The following is a 21,234-nucleotide window of genomic DNA, read 5'->3' on the forward strand; positions in this document are numbered from 1 at the left end:
CACGTTCGCAGTTTGGCCCCAATACAAGTTGGAAATGCATCTTACTTATTTTTCATTAATGTCCATTTGCCTCGAAATGTCAAATAGTTTTGTGGGCAGTACCTTATCAAACGCCTTTTCATAGTCAATGAAGCATATAAAAATATCTCCCGGACGTCTTTACAGTTTAGTACTAAGATTTGAAGGTTTTTAAAAACTGCCTGAAACAGCCGTGCCCAGTTTCCATGTGTTCTCGGGATCCATTTCTGTATGTCGGGGATCCTGCTATCGTTCCATTTGGTCTGCCAGTTTTGCAGAGCGGTATCATCGATACTCTGTAGGGCGTCCCTCAATGAGGCTTTGTCACCAGATACCCACGCGTTTTTTTGCATGCTGGTATTTTTGTTTCATGCATTTTACGCTGTGGAAGTGTAGGACTTGAAGGTTTAAAAAAGCTGCACGCATTCCCATAGCTTGTTTGTATCCGAATTGTGTACGACCCATTGATTGTTCGCAGTTTTGTAAATAAACGGTTGTGAAGGATCTTAAGGAATATTTTCAAGCCATGACTCATTAAACTAATAAGTCGATAAGCATCGCATTTGTTAGCTCTGGACTTTTTAGTCAACAGCACGAAGGTCGACTGCAGCCACTCCTTTGGTTATACACCATAATCGTAGATTTTGTTAAATATTTGAGATATAATTCCTATATTTCCTTCATCTACAAATTTATATAATTCAGCTGGAGTTTCATCCGGTCCTACGGATTTTTTTTTTTTGCAGAATTTATTGCTTTTAACACCTCTTCCTTTGTTCTACTTTGTCCCGACAATATATCGTTTTTAATGTTCAAATCGAAGTCTTGCCTGAATTCATCATTAAATAAACCATTCACATATTTTTGCCCAAGTAGTTTTTACTTCTTCTTGCCCTGAAATTATATGAAAATCATCATTCATGAGAACACCGAAGGCTTCTTTTCTGTAGACACTGGAGGTTTCTTTAATTTTTTATGTAGAGCAGAATCGTTGTGCAATAGCTGCAAGTTTTCTATTTCAGAACACTGAATATTTAATTGGTTCATTTCTTTTCGTATAACATTGTGAAGTCGCTTGTATTCGGTGTCATTTTTAGGCTTAAATTTTCGACTTTCTTTAATCAATGCTAATATTTTGTCAGTTCACCCATCCCAAAAGATTTGTTCAAAATGCTTAAAGTGGTTGTTTCAGTTCAAGTCGAATTTTGGCTGTGGTACTCACTAGCGGCCGCCGTAGCCGAATGGGTTGGTGCGTGATTACCATTCGGAATTCACAGAGAGGTCGTTGGTTCGAATCTCGGTGAAAGCAAAAATTAATAAAAACATTTTTCAATAGCGGTCGCCCCTCGGCAGGCAATGGCAAACCTCCGAGTGTATTTCTGCCATGAAAAAGCTCCTCATAAAAATACAAAAAATATCTGCCGTTCGGAGTCGGCTTGAAACTGTAGGTCCCTCCATTTGTGGAACAACATCAAGACGCACACCACAAATAGGAGGAGGAGCTTGGCCAAACACCTAACAGAAGTATACGCGCCAATTATTTAATTTTTTTTTTACTCACTTAATACTTTCGTGTACACAAATAACCAAGCCTGGTTATGATTCGGTAGCTGCGGCTCTAGAGAAGCCGCTTAGGCCCAGTCATGTGAACAAAAGGCTCCGCCCCTTTAGTTCAACATGTGGTGTACCCTTTTGATCCTCCTTGTCAAGTGATCCAAGTATTTTGGCTACTTTTGGGTAGCTCTAGAGCACAAGGAGCATTTTAAAACGACCCTACCTAATGTACACCAGCGATAATTGCATAATTTCCCTACTTCAGCTGCATAATTTTACTTCCCCAGCTATTAGAATATTAATGAAATGAAAATTGTTGGTTAATAATCACAGCCCTGCCTCAAGCACATTTCATAAATATTTAAGCTGGTCATAGACTTCGCTACTCGTTGGACGAATTAGCGCACATCTTGCTGGAAGTTAGATATAAAAACATATTTATACACACTTACCTTTGCAGGCTGTTTGGCATGTAATTCGATACATTCGCAATTATAAGGACTGGATTTCTATTAAGAAATATTTTTCAACACACTTTGCATGATAAAGAGTAGCTCAAAAGTCGCTAGGTTTCAAGTTGCACCAGACTTAAGTTGTTTCTGAATTTATCCAATTTTCAACTGAAATCGGATGAAATATTTATTTGGATAGGGAGAGTCATTCGTTTTAGCGCCTCTTACCTATTTATTGGGCTGCAGTTGTTAGTGTCAAGGCGGCAGGAGGTTAACAACGTGCCCATGGGTATGGTACAGAACATAGAATACACGCAAATGAATAGAATATACACAGTCATGAATAACATTGTTTCGATGTCGGGTGCCGTATGCGACTGTATTATTCGTAACGCAATAGTTGTCCTCTCTTTTCTTTCCTTTTTATGCATGCATGACACGGCATCAAAGCACATTGCTTTTTTTTAACTGGAAAAATATTTTGAGCTTCATTTGAACGTTTTATGATTTAGATAAAATAAAAATTCGTTAAATATATTTGATTCCATTAATAACCATAAGCCTGTATTTTTCGAAGCTCAAAGTTTTTGGACAAATATTGAAACGTTTACTTAAATTAAATGTTAAATACATATATGTATATAAATGCTCAAATGTAAAAGTTTAGATGGATTTAAAATATACGAAATTATTCAGCGGTTGAATCCATACATTTTTTGAAATCCATCATATGGATCGACAGTTGCCATAAATGTTTTGTTTCAAAAATAAAATGTGTTAATTTGATGGTAGCTCGAGTATTAAGATCAGGTTTCTATTAGTATAACTTTGTTCATGGGTTTGCGTAATTTTTCTGTGATGAAAGTCTAAAACCAAGAAAAGAAAACGCGAAAGCCGACGAGCAAAATGTAAAAAATAAATCCTCCTGCATGTATACACATATACTCGAAAAAGTTATGCTAACACTTTTTTCATGCATTTACGTAGACAATTTTATATGGGCAAACGTACGTTTACGAGATAAATGCCTAAAAGCAGGTATAACTAAAATAGCGCTCTCAGGCATTTCTGTTACAATTCTTCTGTAAATTTCATGCTCCAAGTGTTCGAGCATTGATATAGCGCTGAAGACAAATGCTCAGGATATAATACAAAAATGCATATTTACTTGATTTCACATAGTAATATTATCATTGTTAAAAGAGAACAAGTTTGTATTAGGTAATAATTAAATATTTATTTATTTATTTATTAATAATGAAATATAATTATAAATAACTATATTACAGAAAAGAGGCACTAGCTACTAAGACTATCGGCCTGATGTTTATCTAATATATTTTAACATTACTGAGTATAACAACTTAAATTTAGAGAATATTTTATCATCATTATATTATACAAGATATAGTAGTTTATTTTGGTATATAAAATTGTAAATATTTTTAACATTATCGGGTGAGTATTTTCTTAATGCGACGGAAGGTGATTGGTTTTTAAATATGTTTTTCCTACTATTGGAAAACTTAGGGCAATGATCTAAAATGTGATTTATCGACAGTGGGCGGTTGCATATACTACACTCGGGGGCTGCTTTCCCAGTTAGAAGGTGTTCGTGGCTAATTTTGGTATGATTTAGACGGCATCTTGTGAAAATTTTTAGCTGCTGAGAGGAGCATTTCGATGGGATATCTGGCCTATTTCGTTCCGGATTTATGAGCTTGTAGGCATGCTGATATTTGCACCAATCGTTGTGTGTGAATTCTTTAATAAAAGCATTGATTCTGTTTTTAATATCCGCCTTAAAGTAAGTGTTGTGAAAAATACTTGGTGAGGAGCTAGCTTCCTTGGCTGCTTTGTCGGCGAAGGTGTTACCACCAATTCCGCAATGCCCCGGGACCCACATAATTTTAATTTTGGAGCTGCATCTGCAAAAAAAAAAAAAAAATAATAATTAAATAATGCAATCTTATGTGCTGCTTTGACGAGTGGGAAACCCAAAATAAATAATTATATTTGTATGTGTGTTTAAACGAGTTGGATTATTTTGTGAGTGTAAGCAGTTTCAAAGTCAAAGAGTAGTTGCAACATTAAAAAGTACCTGAAACACATTTTCATTTAACAACTAAAATAGCAAATATGAGTGTGTTTTTCATTGTTGTTTTTTTTTTTTGGGAAAAAATTTATAAAAATAAAATATATTGTGCGTAAAATTTTAATAATCAGTGAAAACAAAAAAACGGTGGTTTCGTTGTTGTTGTTAGCGATTGTAATGCACATTGTAAGTTTTTCATGTTTTTTTGATTAAATTCATTACTTTTCCATTATTTTGTTTTAACTTATTGGAAATCAACTTATGCGGCCAAAAGAATTAGAAATTTAATTTCAACAATAGAAAAAAGAAAATTATATTACTTACTGGAATGGGAAGAGTTTTGCAACAATGCAAATTAAATGTGTGGGATGAATGTGCAATGGCACATAAAAAATCAGTGGAAGCATTGGATAGAACTTTGAAAGATTTACGTAATAATCAAGAAATATTTGGTGGTGCTTTAATATTATTGTCTGGTGATTTTCGTCAAACTTTGCCAGTAATTCCCCGTTCAACACCAGCAGGTGAATTAAAAGCATGTTTAAATTCCCATTTATGGAGGCACGTAAAAACTTTGACTTTGAAAACAAATCTGCGAGTTTATTTGCAAAATTATGCATCGGCTGAAGAATTTTCAAGACAACTTCTGAAGATAGGAAATGGACAAATTCCTATTGATGCTGCTATTGGCTTAATCACTTTGCCAGATAATTTTTGTAATTTTGCACACACGAAACAAGAATTAGTTTCAAGTGTTTTTCCAAATATTGCGCAAAATTATCAAAATCACAATTGGTTAGCTGAAAGAGCAATACTGGCTGCGAAAAATAAGGATGTTGGTCAATTGAATGCGAATATTTTAAATGATATGCCTGGTGAGATTCTAACATTTAAATCAATTGATACAGTTATAAATCAAGATGACGCTGTAAATTATTCAACAGAATTTGTAAATTCCTTGGATTTATCTGGACTGCCGGCTCATCGCTTACAATTTAAAGTTGGTGCACCAATTATTTTACTTAGCAGATTAGCAGAAGCAAAAAGGTCATTAATAATCTTATTGAAGCAACAATTTTAAAAGGAAAATTCAAAAGTGAAGACGTATTGATTCCGCGTATTCCGCCGATTCCACCAGATTTAGCTTTTGACTTCAAAAGATTGCAATTTCCAATACGTCTTGCATTTGCAATGACAATAAACAAAGTACAAGGACAATCGCTGGAATTATGCGGAATTGACTTAGAATATCCATGCTTCCCCCACGGACAATTATATGTATCATGTTCACGTGTAGGAAAGCCATCAGTTCCGTTTATTTATACCACAACTCAGGGCAAAACAAAAAATGTAGTTTACGAAAAGGGTTTGCGTTAGTTTAAGTTTAAAATTAACATTACATTAACATTTTATATTGTAAAAAAAGAATAAATACACATAGAGTGAATCTAAATCGAGTGTTCATTATTCATTTATAATTTTGATATGCCTAGCGAAGCAGGCAGAGGGTCCGCTAGTTAGATATAAATTTATCCAAGATTAAGCACCTGTACACTATAAAAAAATAATAAAACGTTATTGATTGTGCAGCTTTTGGCCTACTTTTTATTGCGAAAATACGAGTACATGAATATTTTTGTAGCCCAGAACCCTTCACGTGGAGGTTGCTGCACTTTGGGTTACTATTTTTTTGTTTTTTTGTTTTTTTTGTTTTTTTTGTTTTTTTATTTTATTATTTTTTTTGTTTTTAATTTTTATATATTTTTTTTTTAATTTTTATTATTTTTTATTTTTTTTTTAACCGCAAGTGTGTGGCATGGATATTTAGAGAACGCCCAATTCTCATACACATTGTTGGATGATAAAATCTCCGTAACAATTTCGTTTGTTACGTTATTTAGAACGGGGGGAGAGATTATATTTACCGAAGACTAGTTTATCATTTTGCTGTAATCATCAGTATCAAAATCGAGATTGGGTAGAGTACGAAATGCATGTAGTAAACTATTTCGCGCTTGCAAAATTTTTGCGAGAGCATCGAGGCGAATTTCTCGCCTCACATCAGTCATCATTGTCAAAAGGATGTTTTCCGGAAGAGCAAAATATGGGTTCCGAGAAATAGAAACATTAACAACATTTAGGTGCGAGGCACCGAGTCCGTCTGATAGTTTCAAACAGGAGCCTTGGCCCGTTTTCAAGATACTATTATTTTGTATTTCACTATTCCGATACGGCCTATACGGGCACCTCTTTGGTCTGACAGAAAAGCTTGGTCTTTTGGAGGAACTTTTTTTTCTCTTAGACATGAGCAAGTTGTAAAATCTTGACACTTACAAGTTGAAATATCAAAAAGTTGCGAAGCATTCGCCTTAAAGTCATCAGCACGTTTTTTCAATGCAAGACTTCTATGCGCAGAATACAAACCCTTTTTAATTTCTCTGTATTTTTTATGATACTCATTTGTCATGTATATTGCGCGTGAATGTGAAATTGTGTGAATAGAAGCCTTGTTATAAATACAAATGATTTTCTTGGCAACTTGTCCGGTTATGATCGAAAAGGCTGGCTCTCTGTTTCCTTCTGACTCTTCTCCCAGTTCCCGTCTTTAGGACTTCCCACGGAAGATAGGGGCTGAAATTTGGCACAAACTTTATTAGTCTAACTGTGCAACTTTTCCGAATTGTTAGAATTCGATACTAAAAAAAAAATGTTTTTCGCCCCAGTCTACTGTACGCCTCTCCAACCTGGGCTGATGTAAAAAAAGGTAAAATTTAAAAAAAGTACTACAGGTCAGCAGAGCAAGTCAGCGCACGGAACCGCACGTGCCTATAGGACGTTGTCGGACGATGTGATCTGCGTCATAGGTAGCAAAATGCCTAGAAACATACGGGCGAATGAACAGAAGAGGTTATACTGTTTATACATACAAGGACTCAAGATGGCAGAGGAACTTGAACAAGCAGAAAGTTCTGCCTTGATAGCTGAATGACAATCAAAAAGGGGGCAGTCATGAAAAGGCCGGTGCTCCCACGAATTAACGATTGGATCTGTCGAAAACACGGAGACGTTGGTTCTTTCCTGACGCAGCTTTTAAGCGGATACGAATGGGCCCAAAAATAGATGCATCGCCTAGACTTGGCCGGTAATCCTTATTACTCCGAATGTTTGAGCGAAGATGATGTGGTTGTCGAGCATGTGGCCTTTTATTGCATTAGGTTCGCTAAGGAAGGTGGCAACCTGCTGTGCTTGCTAATGTCCAATAATCTAGTCCCACAAATGCTTCAGTCGAATGAAAAGTAGAGGACGGTACAAGCTTTTGCAGCATGAGTTATCGTGGAACTTCGCAACATTGATTAAAGGAATAGTGCTAGATGAACGCAACAGCAAGAACGACTCTCGAAAATGCTGCAAAACGTACAGCAGATGAATGCAACTGACCATTGATCTTAGTGCTCACGATGGTCTCCAGCCGCAGTTACAAAATCGGTATCCCTGTAGGAAACACCGTCGGACTTGAGGTGTTTTTAAAGGCATTAAAGTGCCACACTGACTAAGGCTTTTAAATGCTTTTACACCTCGTAAAAAAAAACACAAACCAATTTGTTGGGCTATACCAGCCTATGTAGTCTACCACAAAAAAAGAAAGAAAGATTACTAGATTTGGAAAGTAACTTTAGCTGCCACGACATAGGAAACTTAAAAGCGCAATTATGTCTGCTCATTTCGTATGTATTTTGTGCAGATGCCATTTACGCAGTGTAAGACATCCTTTTTGTTTGGCTCAATTTCTAAGTGGCAACACAATATTGGGGAAAAGCCATTTGCAATTCTTCTTACTTCTTCAGGATGTGTGTGATATGAACTGATTAAGCTAAATTATTGCATACTGCGCTGCATAAATCGCAATCCTATTTCCCCTACAGTACTTGGTCCTGCAGCAAACAAACTTTCAATAGCGCGTATGTAGCCAGCCGACCACCCTAGCGCAAGCAATGCGTTAGCCACTCTTTTAAGGAGTGGAGTACGAGGTCCCACGTTGCCAGCTGTAATACCAATTCCCGGAACATTTTCAGATACATTTCGGAAAGCATTATTCGGCTCGCTTCATTCCTGCTGGGATGTTCCGGCACATGGATAGGTCCTATTTTGCCAGCTGAAGCAGCCTTTCTAGGAAGCAATTGTAAGCACCTAAGCTAGACCGGTCCCCGGGTATCTCGTATGTCATATTGGAGATTCGGCAACTGATATTCCAACAAAATCGTATTAAATGGGCTCAGCAAATGAAGACCTGCAACTGCACCTATGGTGTGAGTACGCACTGATCCACCGTTAGGACGAAACCTAGAACCGAGTGGCAATCAATTTTAGAGGTTATACTTCATCGAAACCGAAGAGATTCGCGAGCTACTTTAGCCAGCAATTTTTTAGCATTTTCCGGTCAACAATTTCAATTGTCCTTGACTACACCGACGAGATCCGAGATCGCACATAACTACCATTACAGGATCAGACAGCTTACAGACAGGCATTAAACGACATTCATAGGAAGTCTCTTACCACCTTCCCAAACTGTCGAATCAAAAAATTCCATTCATAATATAAAAAATATTCTTAACATTTATCAACTGCAACCATTTTCGGTATACCATTTTCTTATATACGTAGGAGCATGCAGCTACAATTAATTTTCGCTGATTTTCTTTTTATATTTATTTTTCACCGTTACAACATAGTACATTCTACAACAATTTTACCTACGAACATTGAATTACAGTGCATTGAAATTAGGTATACCGTACATATAAATATGAGAGATACTGTCTTTACTTTGTAAAATGGACAGTAGTAGACTCAGTTCAACATTTCCCTTATGAGTGAATATCCAGTTCGAAATGACGAAGGTTACAACTAACTCTAAAGTCATTTCCTACCTCTTCGAACTCTCCTCTTCAATCTTCTCTGCTCACCTAAAGCTTTCTTTTGTGTTCTTTTGTAATACCAAACCTCGGCGCAAAATACCAAAACGGATAAGCTCACGCCAAAGCCATACATCCACCACAACCAGTAGAAATATGTCAAATCCAATGGTTCATATTCAACGAGCTTCACTATAGTTCTATTAATTTTTTTCGCCGCCAACATGTCATCATAGATCTGACGGATCCATAAATCAGTTAGACCTATACTCTTCGCCTGATGGATCATATTGTTGAGCGCTTCCGTATAAATGGAGTGTTCTTGCAAAGGTATTGACAGTAAAAGATTTTTTATCACATAGATATTTTCGCTCACATAGAAGAGTGGTCGTGGTAAATACGATTGATGTCTTGACAACGCCTTCCATAATGCGTCGCCTACTGTATAACCAAATCGTGTATCCAAAGAGGAACGCTGATGTTGCAGTTGCTCGGACGATGGTTCAATTATGAATTTGTTTTCAATGATTCTGACGTATTTCGGATCGATATAAAAAGTCAGAGTACTATACATTCTTTCACTTTCTTTAATTTTTATTTCGGAAGTTATTAACTCCTCGAACGTTGTTAGACGGGAGTATTTGCGTGGATTGCTGGTTAAATACGAATTAAGGCCCGCAGTTATATAGGTGCTCATGAAGATGCCACTGAGCAAGAGAAAAATGTAAATAAAACGTTTTGTGAATTTCGCCTTGACGTGGACGACCGAGCACGAGGGCTGACCAATTATACTACGGAGCACAACATTGGTGAATATCCAAATGAAGAAACGTAAACTATTTGTTGAAGAACGTCGCCGCCAAAGCAAACCTTCCAATGTAAGAACGAATGAGAAGATGAGGAGTAGTAACAGGAGAAATAGTCCCAACACAGAATTGAGTAGAAATAAAAGTACTTCGCTATCAGGTACCAGGGGAGGTAAAGGTAGCATAATAATCCAATCAGTTGACACCAAAGTTGTCGAAATATCAACACCAGCTGACTTTAAGCTTGAACTTCCGATTCCAGTCACTATGTCGGCAGTATCATTCTTTAATAACGGTAACCAATTTTGTACTTGCGCCAAATTATCAATTACCGAATAGGTTAGTGTACCATTGTTTCGCTTAGCGAATTCACGCAAAAGTTTTGCCACAAACCCAGTAACCTGAATATGACCAAACCGGTCACGCCACACAATAATCCATGGTTCAATATTCTCGGGAAGAAAACGTATGGCGACACCCTTCATGTCTCTGATGCGATCGGGAAAGCAATCCTCCTTCATTGCCTTACGTTGGACATGGAACTGAGGAAAGTAGCTAAAAGTATAGAAGTGTCCATCGTCCACGTAGTCTCTGTAAATACTGATCACGTTCAATAAGCGCATTTGGGCACAATATTCGAAAAGTAGTTGTTGCTGTTTTTGAAGTTCTTCACGGTGTTTTATCAATTCAGTCTTGTATTCGGTATTCCAGATGAAGAGAATGCGGATATTGCGTTTGTTTTTGAGACAACCGACCATCGCCTCCAATGAATCCGACACAAATCTATTCGGTAAACAACGAATCAATAGAATCTCATCATTGGAGTGACTGGGCGTGTGCGAGCAAGAGCTGTTGGCCTGCAGTAGTCTAACAGTGCCATAAGCGCTGAGCATTCGAATGGTTTCATCACAGAGACAACTCTGACTTGAGTTGTAGGCATTTTCAATGATGAATGAGTAGATTTTTCGCTCCAATTGAATTTTGTTTATAATTTGGCTGATGTTGACGCACGAAGTGTTTGCGAAGTTCCAGTTGCTTGAGAAGGGAGCCACCGACAGTGGAGAGTTGAGGAGAAGTATTGCACTGCTTATTAGCAACATTTTGCCGCAGACTCGTACTTTACTCTTTAAGAAGGCTGCTAAGACTATTTTGCTTCTTCATATAATTTTACTACCGAAATCCGAAAGCAGGAACATTAGTAGCTAATATGTGAATGACCTAAAATGCCAGAATCTATGTACATATATAAAATTGCCGTTGTGATAGATTTTATCAGGCTGAAAATGATCGTAATTGAAGTGTCCTCAAATATGTTACGAAAGGAAATATTTTCAATCAACCAAGAATTTTATTGGCTTGAGTATTTATTTGGGTGTTGATGAATGGCTTGAAGCACTAACTGATTCATGAGCCTTATGGAGGGCAAATTAGAAATTTCATTAAGCGTTCATATAGAGTAGACCTGACGTGATTCGATTGCCATTAGTGAGCACTTAAATAGATTTAAGGAGCAAATTGCCGATGAGCTAGAGGCTTCGAACTTCGAATATAGCTCAAGGCGGAGTTTGAATTCTATATTTAGGTTCATCGAGTCTTCGAAAAGATGTAGGCGATTTCAGTTTTACACTTATTTTGTGTTGTTGCAATAGCATAAACATTCCATATAAATATTTGGGGAATGCTACTTTTATCCGCAATGGGGTCGATATCAGCCTGACCCTTCAATCTTCGGCTTCGAGTTGCATGAACATGTCAGCGTGTGCGCATATTATTATACTCCACATTCTTCTAATATGACTTGGACATTTTCTCGCTGTTTGACATATGAAAGTAGTCCGTCGATTTCCTCTCCTAGACGCTCTACCAGTTCGAATAGCGTGCCGGGCTTTGGGGTCATTGCCAGAGGGGCCGGAGCGCCTTTATCCGAGTTTGGTGTCGCTTTCTGCTGTGGCTGTTAGTTAACGTCGATGTTGAGACGGGATCTCAGTGTCCCCACTATGTCATCGAGCTCATTACTCGACTGAATTGTCATTCTGTTTGTACGGCATTAACCCTTGCAAGAGTTCGGTTGTTACTGTTTCTTGTAAGGGGAACTTTCTTGTAACGATGCTCGGCGTAAAGGCTTTTTCAGCTTCGGTATTCAGACTCCCTCAAGATGGGAGCTTTATAAGATAGAGCTAGGATTCTCTAAATCCGAAATTGGGAAGGCTAAGAGGGACTCTTAGAGAAGCTTTTGTCAAAGCGTGGAGGGCTTTCATGAGTCGTCGAAGTTCATACAAGTTCTCTCGGTGAGTTTCCCACTCCACTTGAGAGACGCATCGGGATGTTGTGCGATGAGAGGCGAAGAGTCGTTGTCTGATGAATCCAACAGCTTATAACATCAGCTTGGGAAGCGCACCAATCCTTTTTGGCATCCATGGCTGTTTGATGTTCTGATGGCCCCACACCTGTCTAACTGCAGAATCATGCCGTTGGTTAACCCCTATGCGAGCTGCGTAGTCAGGGTCTATATACGAAAATTGGGGAGGACAAAACCGCCACATGTCTTCATACCCAAGGCAGGCAGGAGCTCACACATCTTCGCTAATGATTTCAGGCCAATTAGTATTTCATCTTTCTTGCTAAAACCGCTTAACAGACTGACATGCACATAAGAGGCGCAAGGCAGTGTTCTCTCACCAGATCTCTGGGTTGTCATTGTCAGTGGCACTAATTGTTAGAGGGAAGTGTGTGATTTTTACCTTAACAACCGCACTGTTAGTTCTGCCTTCTCCAAACTGGGAAAAGAGGCAAAGCGAATGGGTCTAGTGGTGAACGAGGACAAAAAGAAGTACCCCCTGTCATCAAACTCCCGCGTATCGGCACCCACGTCACTGTTGACAGTTATGATTTCGAGGTCGTAAAAGACTTCGTTTATTTAGGAACCAGCATTAACACCGATAACAATATCAGCCTTGAAATCCAACGTAGAATCTATCTTGCCAACAAGTGCTACTTTGGACTAAGTAGGCGACTGAGCAGTAAAGTCCTCTCTCGACGAACAAACCTAACACTCTACAAGGCTCTCATCATGTCCGTCCTAACGTATGGCGCAGAAACTTGGACGATGACAACATCCGATGAGGCGAGGCTTGGAGTGTTTGAGAGAAAGATTCTGCGTAAGACTTTTGGACCTTTGCACGATGGCAACGACGAAAATCGCAGGCGATGGAACGACGAGCTGTGAGTTTTACGACGACATAGACATAGCGCAGCGAATAAAGATCCAGCTGCTACGTTGGCTGGGTCATGTCGTCCGAATGGATACAAACGCTTCGGCTCTGAAAGTATTCGATGCGGTACCAGCTGGTGGTAGCAGAGGAAGAGGAAGGCCTCCTCTGCGTTGGAAAGATCAGGTGGAGAAGGACTTCGCTTCACTCGGTGTGTCCAGTTGGCGCCGGTTAGCACGAGAAAGAAACGACTGGCGCGCTTTGTTAAACTCGGCCAAAATCGCATAAGCGGTGATAGCGCCAATTAAGAAGAAGAAGATTTGATGCAGGTATATCTTAACGCAGACTGCGGTTTGTCGGTAAATCCTCTCAAGATGGAACTCATCTTTTTTATCAGGAAATGTAAAATATCCAGACATCTACTCCCCTCAATAGGGGCGCTCCGTTGGTGCTTTCTGACAAGGTGAAATATCTGGGTTTAATCCTAACATGGAAGTCCAACATTGAGGAAAAGATAAGTAAGGCAACATTCGCTTTGTATGGATCGAAAGGCGCTATTGGAAAAAGATGGGGTCACTCGCCTAAAATTGTGACTCTTGACTCTATGATACCATAACAAAACCAAATCTACTGCATGGACAGTTTCGAATGTTTGCATATGTGTGAATATTTTACAATCTAAAAATTGTTGAGCGATGTCTATCAAAACTATTATTATATTATTTTTAGTTAATCGCGCAGATAACACAATTATAGATTTCAAGCAATTAGTGCAGAATATGAGAACATAATTAACTGCGTTTTTTTATTACTTGATTAATGAATAGCTTCATTTAAAGTCAATTAAACTAGCGCTGTCACTGACAGATGTTAAGTCGCACGCTAATCAACGGCTGGGTAGGACTTGCAACCACATAAATATTACCCCAAAAACTGACATCTTAATTAGTACGGAAATATTCGGCTACAATAAATGTCGTATCTACTCTTACTGCTGCTGCTTTTTCTGCTTAACACCACCGGCTCGGCGCATTTACAACGCATCCAAGACATGGCAGTGGATGATCCGTTTGTCGATACACTACGTCGAATTTACGAAGAGGATCCCTTTGATACACTTTTTCTCTTACAAACAGCGAACAAAAGTTGTCTACCTATTGACGAACTGTGGAAGCACCTAAAAATACCGTTGATACTCGTCTCCGGCTATAAGGCACCGGAAGGCAAGCTAAAGGACCATTTCAACAGTAAAATTCTCACAGTAATTTGCTTGCAAGAACAGCTCAATCTCAAGCTACTCAGCATTATGGCCGCCAACTTACAACATAGACGTCAGACTCGCATTATTTTACGCATCGCAGTCGCAAAACCCTCGCCCACGCTTCTAACTACCTTACGGAACTACTTGGAAGTTCAAATCATGTCGAATGTGATTGCGATCTTCAATGACTTCTACACAGAATCACTGATCTATCGATATTACCCATTTCCCAGTGGACGTTGGATGCCCGAGCCATTGAACCAAACGCAGAGCTACTTTTCTTGTCATTACACTAATCTGCAAGGGAAAACTTTCATTACTCTACCGGGACAAACTGAGCCACGTACTATGATTTACGAAGACGCCTCAGGTCAACAACATTTGAGTGGCTACATTGGCCGTCTGATGATCGCCTTTGCGGAAAAGTACAATGTCACATTCCAATATTTACATCCAGTCACACCAGGTGACGGTCTACATTCGAGCGTTCTGAGTGATTATGTCACGGAAGGTATTTTGGACATAGCAATCACTTTAAGCCCATCATCTTATGATGTGAAGGCCACCTATCCGTATATGTCGTATACCGTGGAGTCGATTGAATGGTTTATTGTATTGCCATGTCCGCAACCGCTTGAGTATTCGAAAATATACTTGATGGTCGTCACGACCCAAGTCATCACAATTTTAGCGATTTTGGGTTTCCTCTTCTCAATTCTGGACAATTTTATAAAGCATAAATTCTACAAAAAGTCAAATGACTTCAATTTGTTCAATGTATTAGTTAATGAAAATATCTTCCGCGGCATTTTTGGCCTATCTCTACGCATACGAAAACGTCCAATACTTTCAATGAAAATACTTTACACTTTCCTCTTTCTACTCGGCCTCTTCGTTAGCAGCCTGTATTCAGCTTACTTCCAATCGTTGTTCACGAGCCCTCCACTAAAGCCGAGGATTCTTACATTTGATGATATGCGACGCGCTAATTTCAAAGTCATGCTCAACCGCAATGAAGTCGAAATAGTACAAAGAAGTCTGGGACCTGCTTTCAATCAAACATTCAAGGATATAATACAACTAGAAGATACCAAAACATTTAAGCGTCACCGTGGTGAGTATGACACAACATTTGGCTATAGTATGCCGGAATCAATTTGGCCCATTTTCGAGTTACAACAACAAAAATTCGAAAAAAAAGTATTCTGTTTGGCTCCAACGTTAAAGATTTCTGACCGTATATTGATGAGCATACCCTTGGCTGAGAATTCATACCTAATGGAGCCCTTGAACAAGATGATACTTCGAGTAATCGAAACAGGTCTTTTGGAACAATGGCGCACAATGACTTTCATGGATATGTGGGCAACTGGGAAATTATCGTTGAAGGATAATAGTAGCATGGAGCACTTTCACGATATTCGTGTGGAAGATATGAAGTTGCCGTGGTGCTTACTACTCTGTGGACTGGGCATGAGCAGTTTTGTTTTTATTATGGAAATTTGTGTATTCGAATTGAGAAAGAGGAGGAAGCATGAGGAATGAGGATGGGAGAAAAGTTGAGTTGCAATTTGATTTATGTGAGTGAGGGAGTTGGCCATTGAAATTAATTTGAGAGATAAGGTAAATATTGTGAGTATTTCTATTATGTAAATACTTATACAAATAATGATAAATGAGAATGTAAACATTTAATATTTCCATTTTAGGCAAACTTCGACTTTTATTCAATTCAACGATTTAGCAACAATCTCTTACTTAGAAGAGTCCGGACGAAGGAGAATTTTAATAAATCGGCTTGCTTCTTATTTTCTAAAATTTCATTGTAACGTTAATACTTATGAGACATTTTAAAGTATTTTCTTTGTTAGTTACATAAATGTCATATTTTTGGTGTGTGTTTTTCATGTATCTAAAAAAATACTACCCAATTTGCTTCATATTTGCATAGGCGACAAGAAAGGAATGGAATTCTGAATGGGAGCCAATTGATTCGGTAATTTTTACTTTTAAGATTTATACTCTAAAATAGTTTACTTTACTTAACGAAGCAGCTTTGAGGTTCTTCAAAAATAATGTTTTTTTTTCTATTTTTGCATCGTTTTAGTTTTGCAAAATATCTATAGTTCTTAACATAAAAAATATCTTTTTCCCCTAAAAGTGGCAGTCAGCAAATTTGTCATAATTTTTGCTTTATGTATTTTCTTAGAGACATATTTGAGGAAAAAATAAAAACAAGCATACAAGGAAAATGCTATTAAAATTATAAATGTGAAGGTTTAAAAGTATGTGGGTTTGGCAGGATTAAAAATATGCCACTTTTAAGACAGTCCCCACCTGTTAAAAAAATTGAATTAAATTAATAAATTCAATCAAATATTGCAAAACAGGTGTCTAACGAAAAATGGTTTTAATTTCGAAAATATTTTTGTAGAGGGTTGCCACTTGTTTGAAAATTATATTCAATAAAAAGTAATAAAACAAACTGAATAAACAGTATGGGAGGTTTGAAACAAGGAAGGAGATTTGAAAAATCGTAACTTAGTATATATCTTTGATAAGGTTGCCACCTGTTCAAAGTTTTAATTCAATTAATAAGTTTGATCAAATATTACAATGCAGGTATCTGATGAAAAAAAGTTTTAATTTCTAAAATAGTTTTGTAGAGGGTTGCCATTTGTTTGAAAATTAAATTCAATAAAAAGTAATAAAATAAACTCAGTAAACAGTATGGGAGGTTTGCAAAATCTTAACTTAGAATATATTTTTGAAAAGGTTGCCACCTGTTCAAAGTTTTAATTTAATTAATAAGTTCAATCAAATATTACAATGCAGGTGTTTCATGAAAAAATGTTTCACTTCGCAAATAGTTTGGTAGAGGGTTGCCACTTGTTTGAAAAATTAAGTCTCTGTTAAAAATTTGAATTAAAGTAAATTAATAAGTTCAATCAAATATTACAATACAGGTGTCTAGGGAAAAAAGGTTGAATTTCGAAAATAATTTGTAGAAGGTTGCCACTTGCTTGCACCTGTTAAAAAAGTTTAATTAAAGTAATAGTTTCAATCGAATATTACAACGCAGGTGTCTAGGAAAAAAGTTCTTAGTTCGAAAATATTTTTGTAGAGGGTTGCCACTTGCTTGAAGAATTAAGTACTTGTAAAAAATGTTTAAGTGAATTAATAAGTTCAGTGAAATATTACTAGGCAGATGTCTAATGAAATAAGGTTTAATTTCGAAAATATTTTTGTAAAGGGTTGCCACTTGTTTGAAAATTTAAGTACTTGTTAAAAAGTTTAATTATTTCAAATTAATAAATTCATTCAAATATTACAATACAGGTAAACAAAGCATTAAGTTCGAAAGTATTTTTGAGAGGGTTGCCACCTGTTCAAAAAATTAAGCACATATTAAACAAGTTTAAGTAAATTAATAAGTTCAATCAAATATTACAATACAGCAAAGCAAAGGTTTAATTTCGAAAATATTTCTGCAGAGCATACAAATGAGTACTATTCGGAGGTCCTCAACAGTTTTCCTTGTATTATGTATAAAAAATGGCACTACAATAATGTGTGTATGTATGTATGCATACGGAGCAATTACGAAGTTGCCATATTCACTCATAGCCATTTGAACATTTAGTCATTACAAAAGACAAAGGCGGGAAATTAAACTGGTTTCTTTTCTATTCTTCTTGAAGAATAAATCTCTATATTATAAATTTTTATTTTCTATTATTTTTTATTTTATTTATTTTATTTCCAGTTTACTTTTTAAATTTTTTTCTTTTTATTACACTCAAGCCTACAAATAAACCGAATTCTCAGAAAAATTTACGGTAATGTGTAAAATACTTGGATGACTTGAATCGTTTTGCTTTAAAGAGATTAGTTTTGAAAGTTCATAATTTATGTGAAGTCTTCTTTCAACATTGTTAGCAATTTTATTTTTATAACAAATAATTTTATAAATATAGCAAAATTTCACGTTCTAAAATTACTAAATTTATATCTCCAATTCAAACGTTCTTCAATTTGGTGTCCATGCCTCCACACCGTACAACAAAACAGACCGAACGTAACATTTAAGGTTCCGAAGACTTAATTTTATGTTCAAGCTCTCATTGGAAAGAACTTTCCTGTAATTGAAGAAAACTCCCCTCGCTGCTTCAATACGACAAAAAATTTCTCTGTCACTTGTCCATATTCCGCTAAGCCAACATCCTAGGTATTTAAATCGAGATACTCTTTGAATCGGATTGTCATATACAATAAATGTTTGAATTGGTGATTTGTTGAGAGTTTTTTGAAACAACCATGAATTTGGTTTTTTGGGTGTTAATACTTAGGCCGTATTGCAGACTTTTTCCGCTGACTTTTTTAAGGAGATATTGCAGGTAACATTAATTTTGTCAGCCAAAATTGTGGTGTCAGCAGGAAACATCTCCCTTATCTGGGTTCCTGGGCACAGGAATACCAGGAAAACTACACAATTTCTTTCTAAGAAAAGCGCAAGACAGATGGAGGTCTGTCTCATCGTGTGCTATTTCGAAAACACTATGACCCCAATACGATAGAAACAGAACGGTTAAGGGGATGCTAATCCCCCGCCATTTAATTTCCAAACTCATTGCGGTGTTCACTGGTCAATGGGTAATCGGTACTCATGCGGAAAAGCTTGGAATTCCGTACAACCCCTATTGTGGGGATCCTACAGAGAAAGAGACTGTTGAACCTACCTACCTACCATTCTGGTGTCATCGGCAAATCGTATGTAATTTATTATTTTGCCGTTGACTTTTATTCCTAAGTTGACTGATCCCAAAACTTCTTCCGAGTATAAATTGCAGAGCATTGGTGATAAAACTTATCCTTGGCGACCTGCTCTTTTGATTGAAACATCACTCTTCACGTCGTTTTGTAGTCTCACGTTCGCAGTTTGGCCCCAATACAAGTTGGAAATGCATCTTACTTATTTTTCATTAATGTCCATTTGCCTCGAAATGTCAAATAGTTTTGTGGGCAGTACCTTATCAAACGCCTTTTCATAGTCAATGAAGCATATAAAAATATCTCCCGGACGTCTTTACAGTTTAGTACTAAGATTTGAAGGTTTTTAAAAACTGCCTGAAACAGCCGTGCCCAGTTTCCATGTGTTCTCGGGATCCATTTCTGTATGTCGGGGATCCTGCTATCGTTCCATTTGGTCTGCCAGTTTTGCGGAGCGGTATCATCGATACTCTGTAGAGCGTCCCTCAATGAGGCTTTGTCACCAGATACCCACGCGTTTTTTACATACTGGTATTTTTGTTTCATGCATTTTACGCTGTGGAAGTGTAGGACTTGAAGGTTCAAAAAAGCTGCACGCATTCCCATAGCTTGTTTGTATCCGAATTGTGTACGACCCATTGATTGTTCGCAGTTTTGTAAATAAACGGTTGTAAAGGATCTTAAGGAATATTTTCAAGCCATGACTCATTAAACTAATAAGTCGATAAGCATCGCATTTGTTAGCTCTGGACTTTTTAGTCAACAGCACGAAGGTCGACTGCAGCCACTCCTTTGGTTATACACCATAATCGTAGATTTTGTTAAATATTTGAGATATAATTCCTATATTTCCTTCATCTACAAATTTATATAATTCAGCTGGAGTTTCATCCGGTCCTACGGATTTTTTTTTTTTTTTTGCAGAATTTATTGCTTTTAACACCTCTTCTTTTGTTCTACTTTGTCCCGACAATATATCGTTTTTAATGTTCAAATCGAAGTCTTGCCTGAATTCATCATTAAATAAACCATTCACATATTTTTGCCCAAGTAGTTTTTACTTCTTCTTGCCCTGAAATTATATGAAAATCATCATTCATGAGAACACCGAAGGCTTCTTTTCTGTAGACACTGGAGGTTTCTTTAATTTTTTATGTAGAGCAGAATCGTTGTGCAATAGCTGCAAGTTTTCTATTTCAGAACACTGAATATTTAACCAATTATGCTTCATTTCTTTTCGTATAACATTGTGAAGTCGCTTGTATTCGGTGTCATTTTTAGGCTTAAATTTTCGACTTTCTTTAATCAATGCTAATATTTTGTCAGTTCACCCATCCCAAAAGATTTGTTCAAAATGCTTAAAGTGGTTGTTTCAGTTCAAGTCGAATTTTGGCTGTGGTACTCACTAGCGGCCGCCGTAGCCGAATGGGTTGGTGCGTGATTACCATTCGGAATTCACAGAGAGGTCGTTGGTTCGAATCTCGGTGAAAGCAAAAATTAATAAAAACATTTTTCAATAGCGGTCGCCCCTCGGCAGGCAATGGCAAACCTCCGAGTGTATTTCTGCCATGAAAAAGCTCCTCATAAAAATACAAAAAATATCTGCCGTTCGGAGTCGGCTTGAAACTGTAGGTCCCTCCATTTGTGGAACAACATCAAGACGCACACCACAAATAGGAGGAGGAGCTTGGCCAAACACCTAACAGAAGTATACGCGCCAATTATTTAATTTTTTTTTTACTCACTTAATACTTTCGTGTACACAAATAACCAAGCCTGGTTATGATTCGGTAGCTGCGGCTCTAGAGAAGCCGCTTAGGCCCAGTCATGTGAACAAAAGGCTCCGCCCCTTTAGTTCAACATGTGGTGTACCCTTTTGATCCTCCTTGTCAAGTGATCCAAGTATTTTGGCTACTTTTGGGTAGCTCTAGAGCACAAGGAGCATTTTAAAACGACCCTACCTAATGTACACCAGCGATAATTGCATAATTTCCCTACTTCAGCTGCATAATTTTACTTCCCCAGCTATTAGAATATTAATGAAATGAAAATTGTTGGTTAATAATCACAGCCCTGCCTCAAGCACATTTCATAAATATTTAAGCTGGTCATAGACTTCGCTACTCGTTGGACGAATTAGCGCACATCTTGCT

The 21,234-nt window shown here is 37.4% G+C and overlaps 1 protein-coding gene across 1 annotated transcript; it reads left to right on the forward strand.

The window, feature by feature from the left end:
* Positions 1-4,936: 4,936 nt before the first annotated feature.
* On the forward strand, positions 4,937-15,856 carry LOC129243595 (uncharacterized; the record flags this gene model as incomplete). Its single annotated transcript, XM_054880726.1, has 3 exons — positions 4,937-4,981; positions 13,878-13,947; positions 14,187-15,856. Coding segments are annotated over 3 exons (1,785 nt in total), but the record flags the coding sequence as incomplete, so codon positions are not given.
* Between the last annotated feature and the right edge of the window lie 5,378 nt (positions 15,857-21,234).

Source organism: Anastrepha obliqua, chromosome 4, assembly GCF_027943255.1.
Source record: "Anastrepha obliqua isolate idAnaObli1 chromosome 4, idAnaObli1_1.0, whole genome shotgun sequence".
NCBI classification, from domain to species: domain Eukaryota; kingdom Metazoa; phylum Arthropoda; class Insecta; order Diptera; family Tephritidae; genus Anastrepha; species Anastrepha obliqua.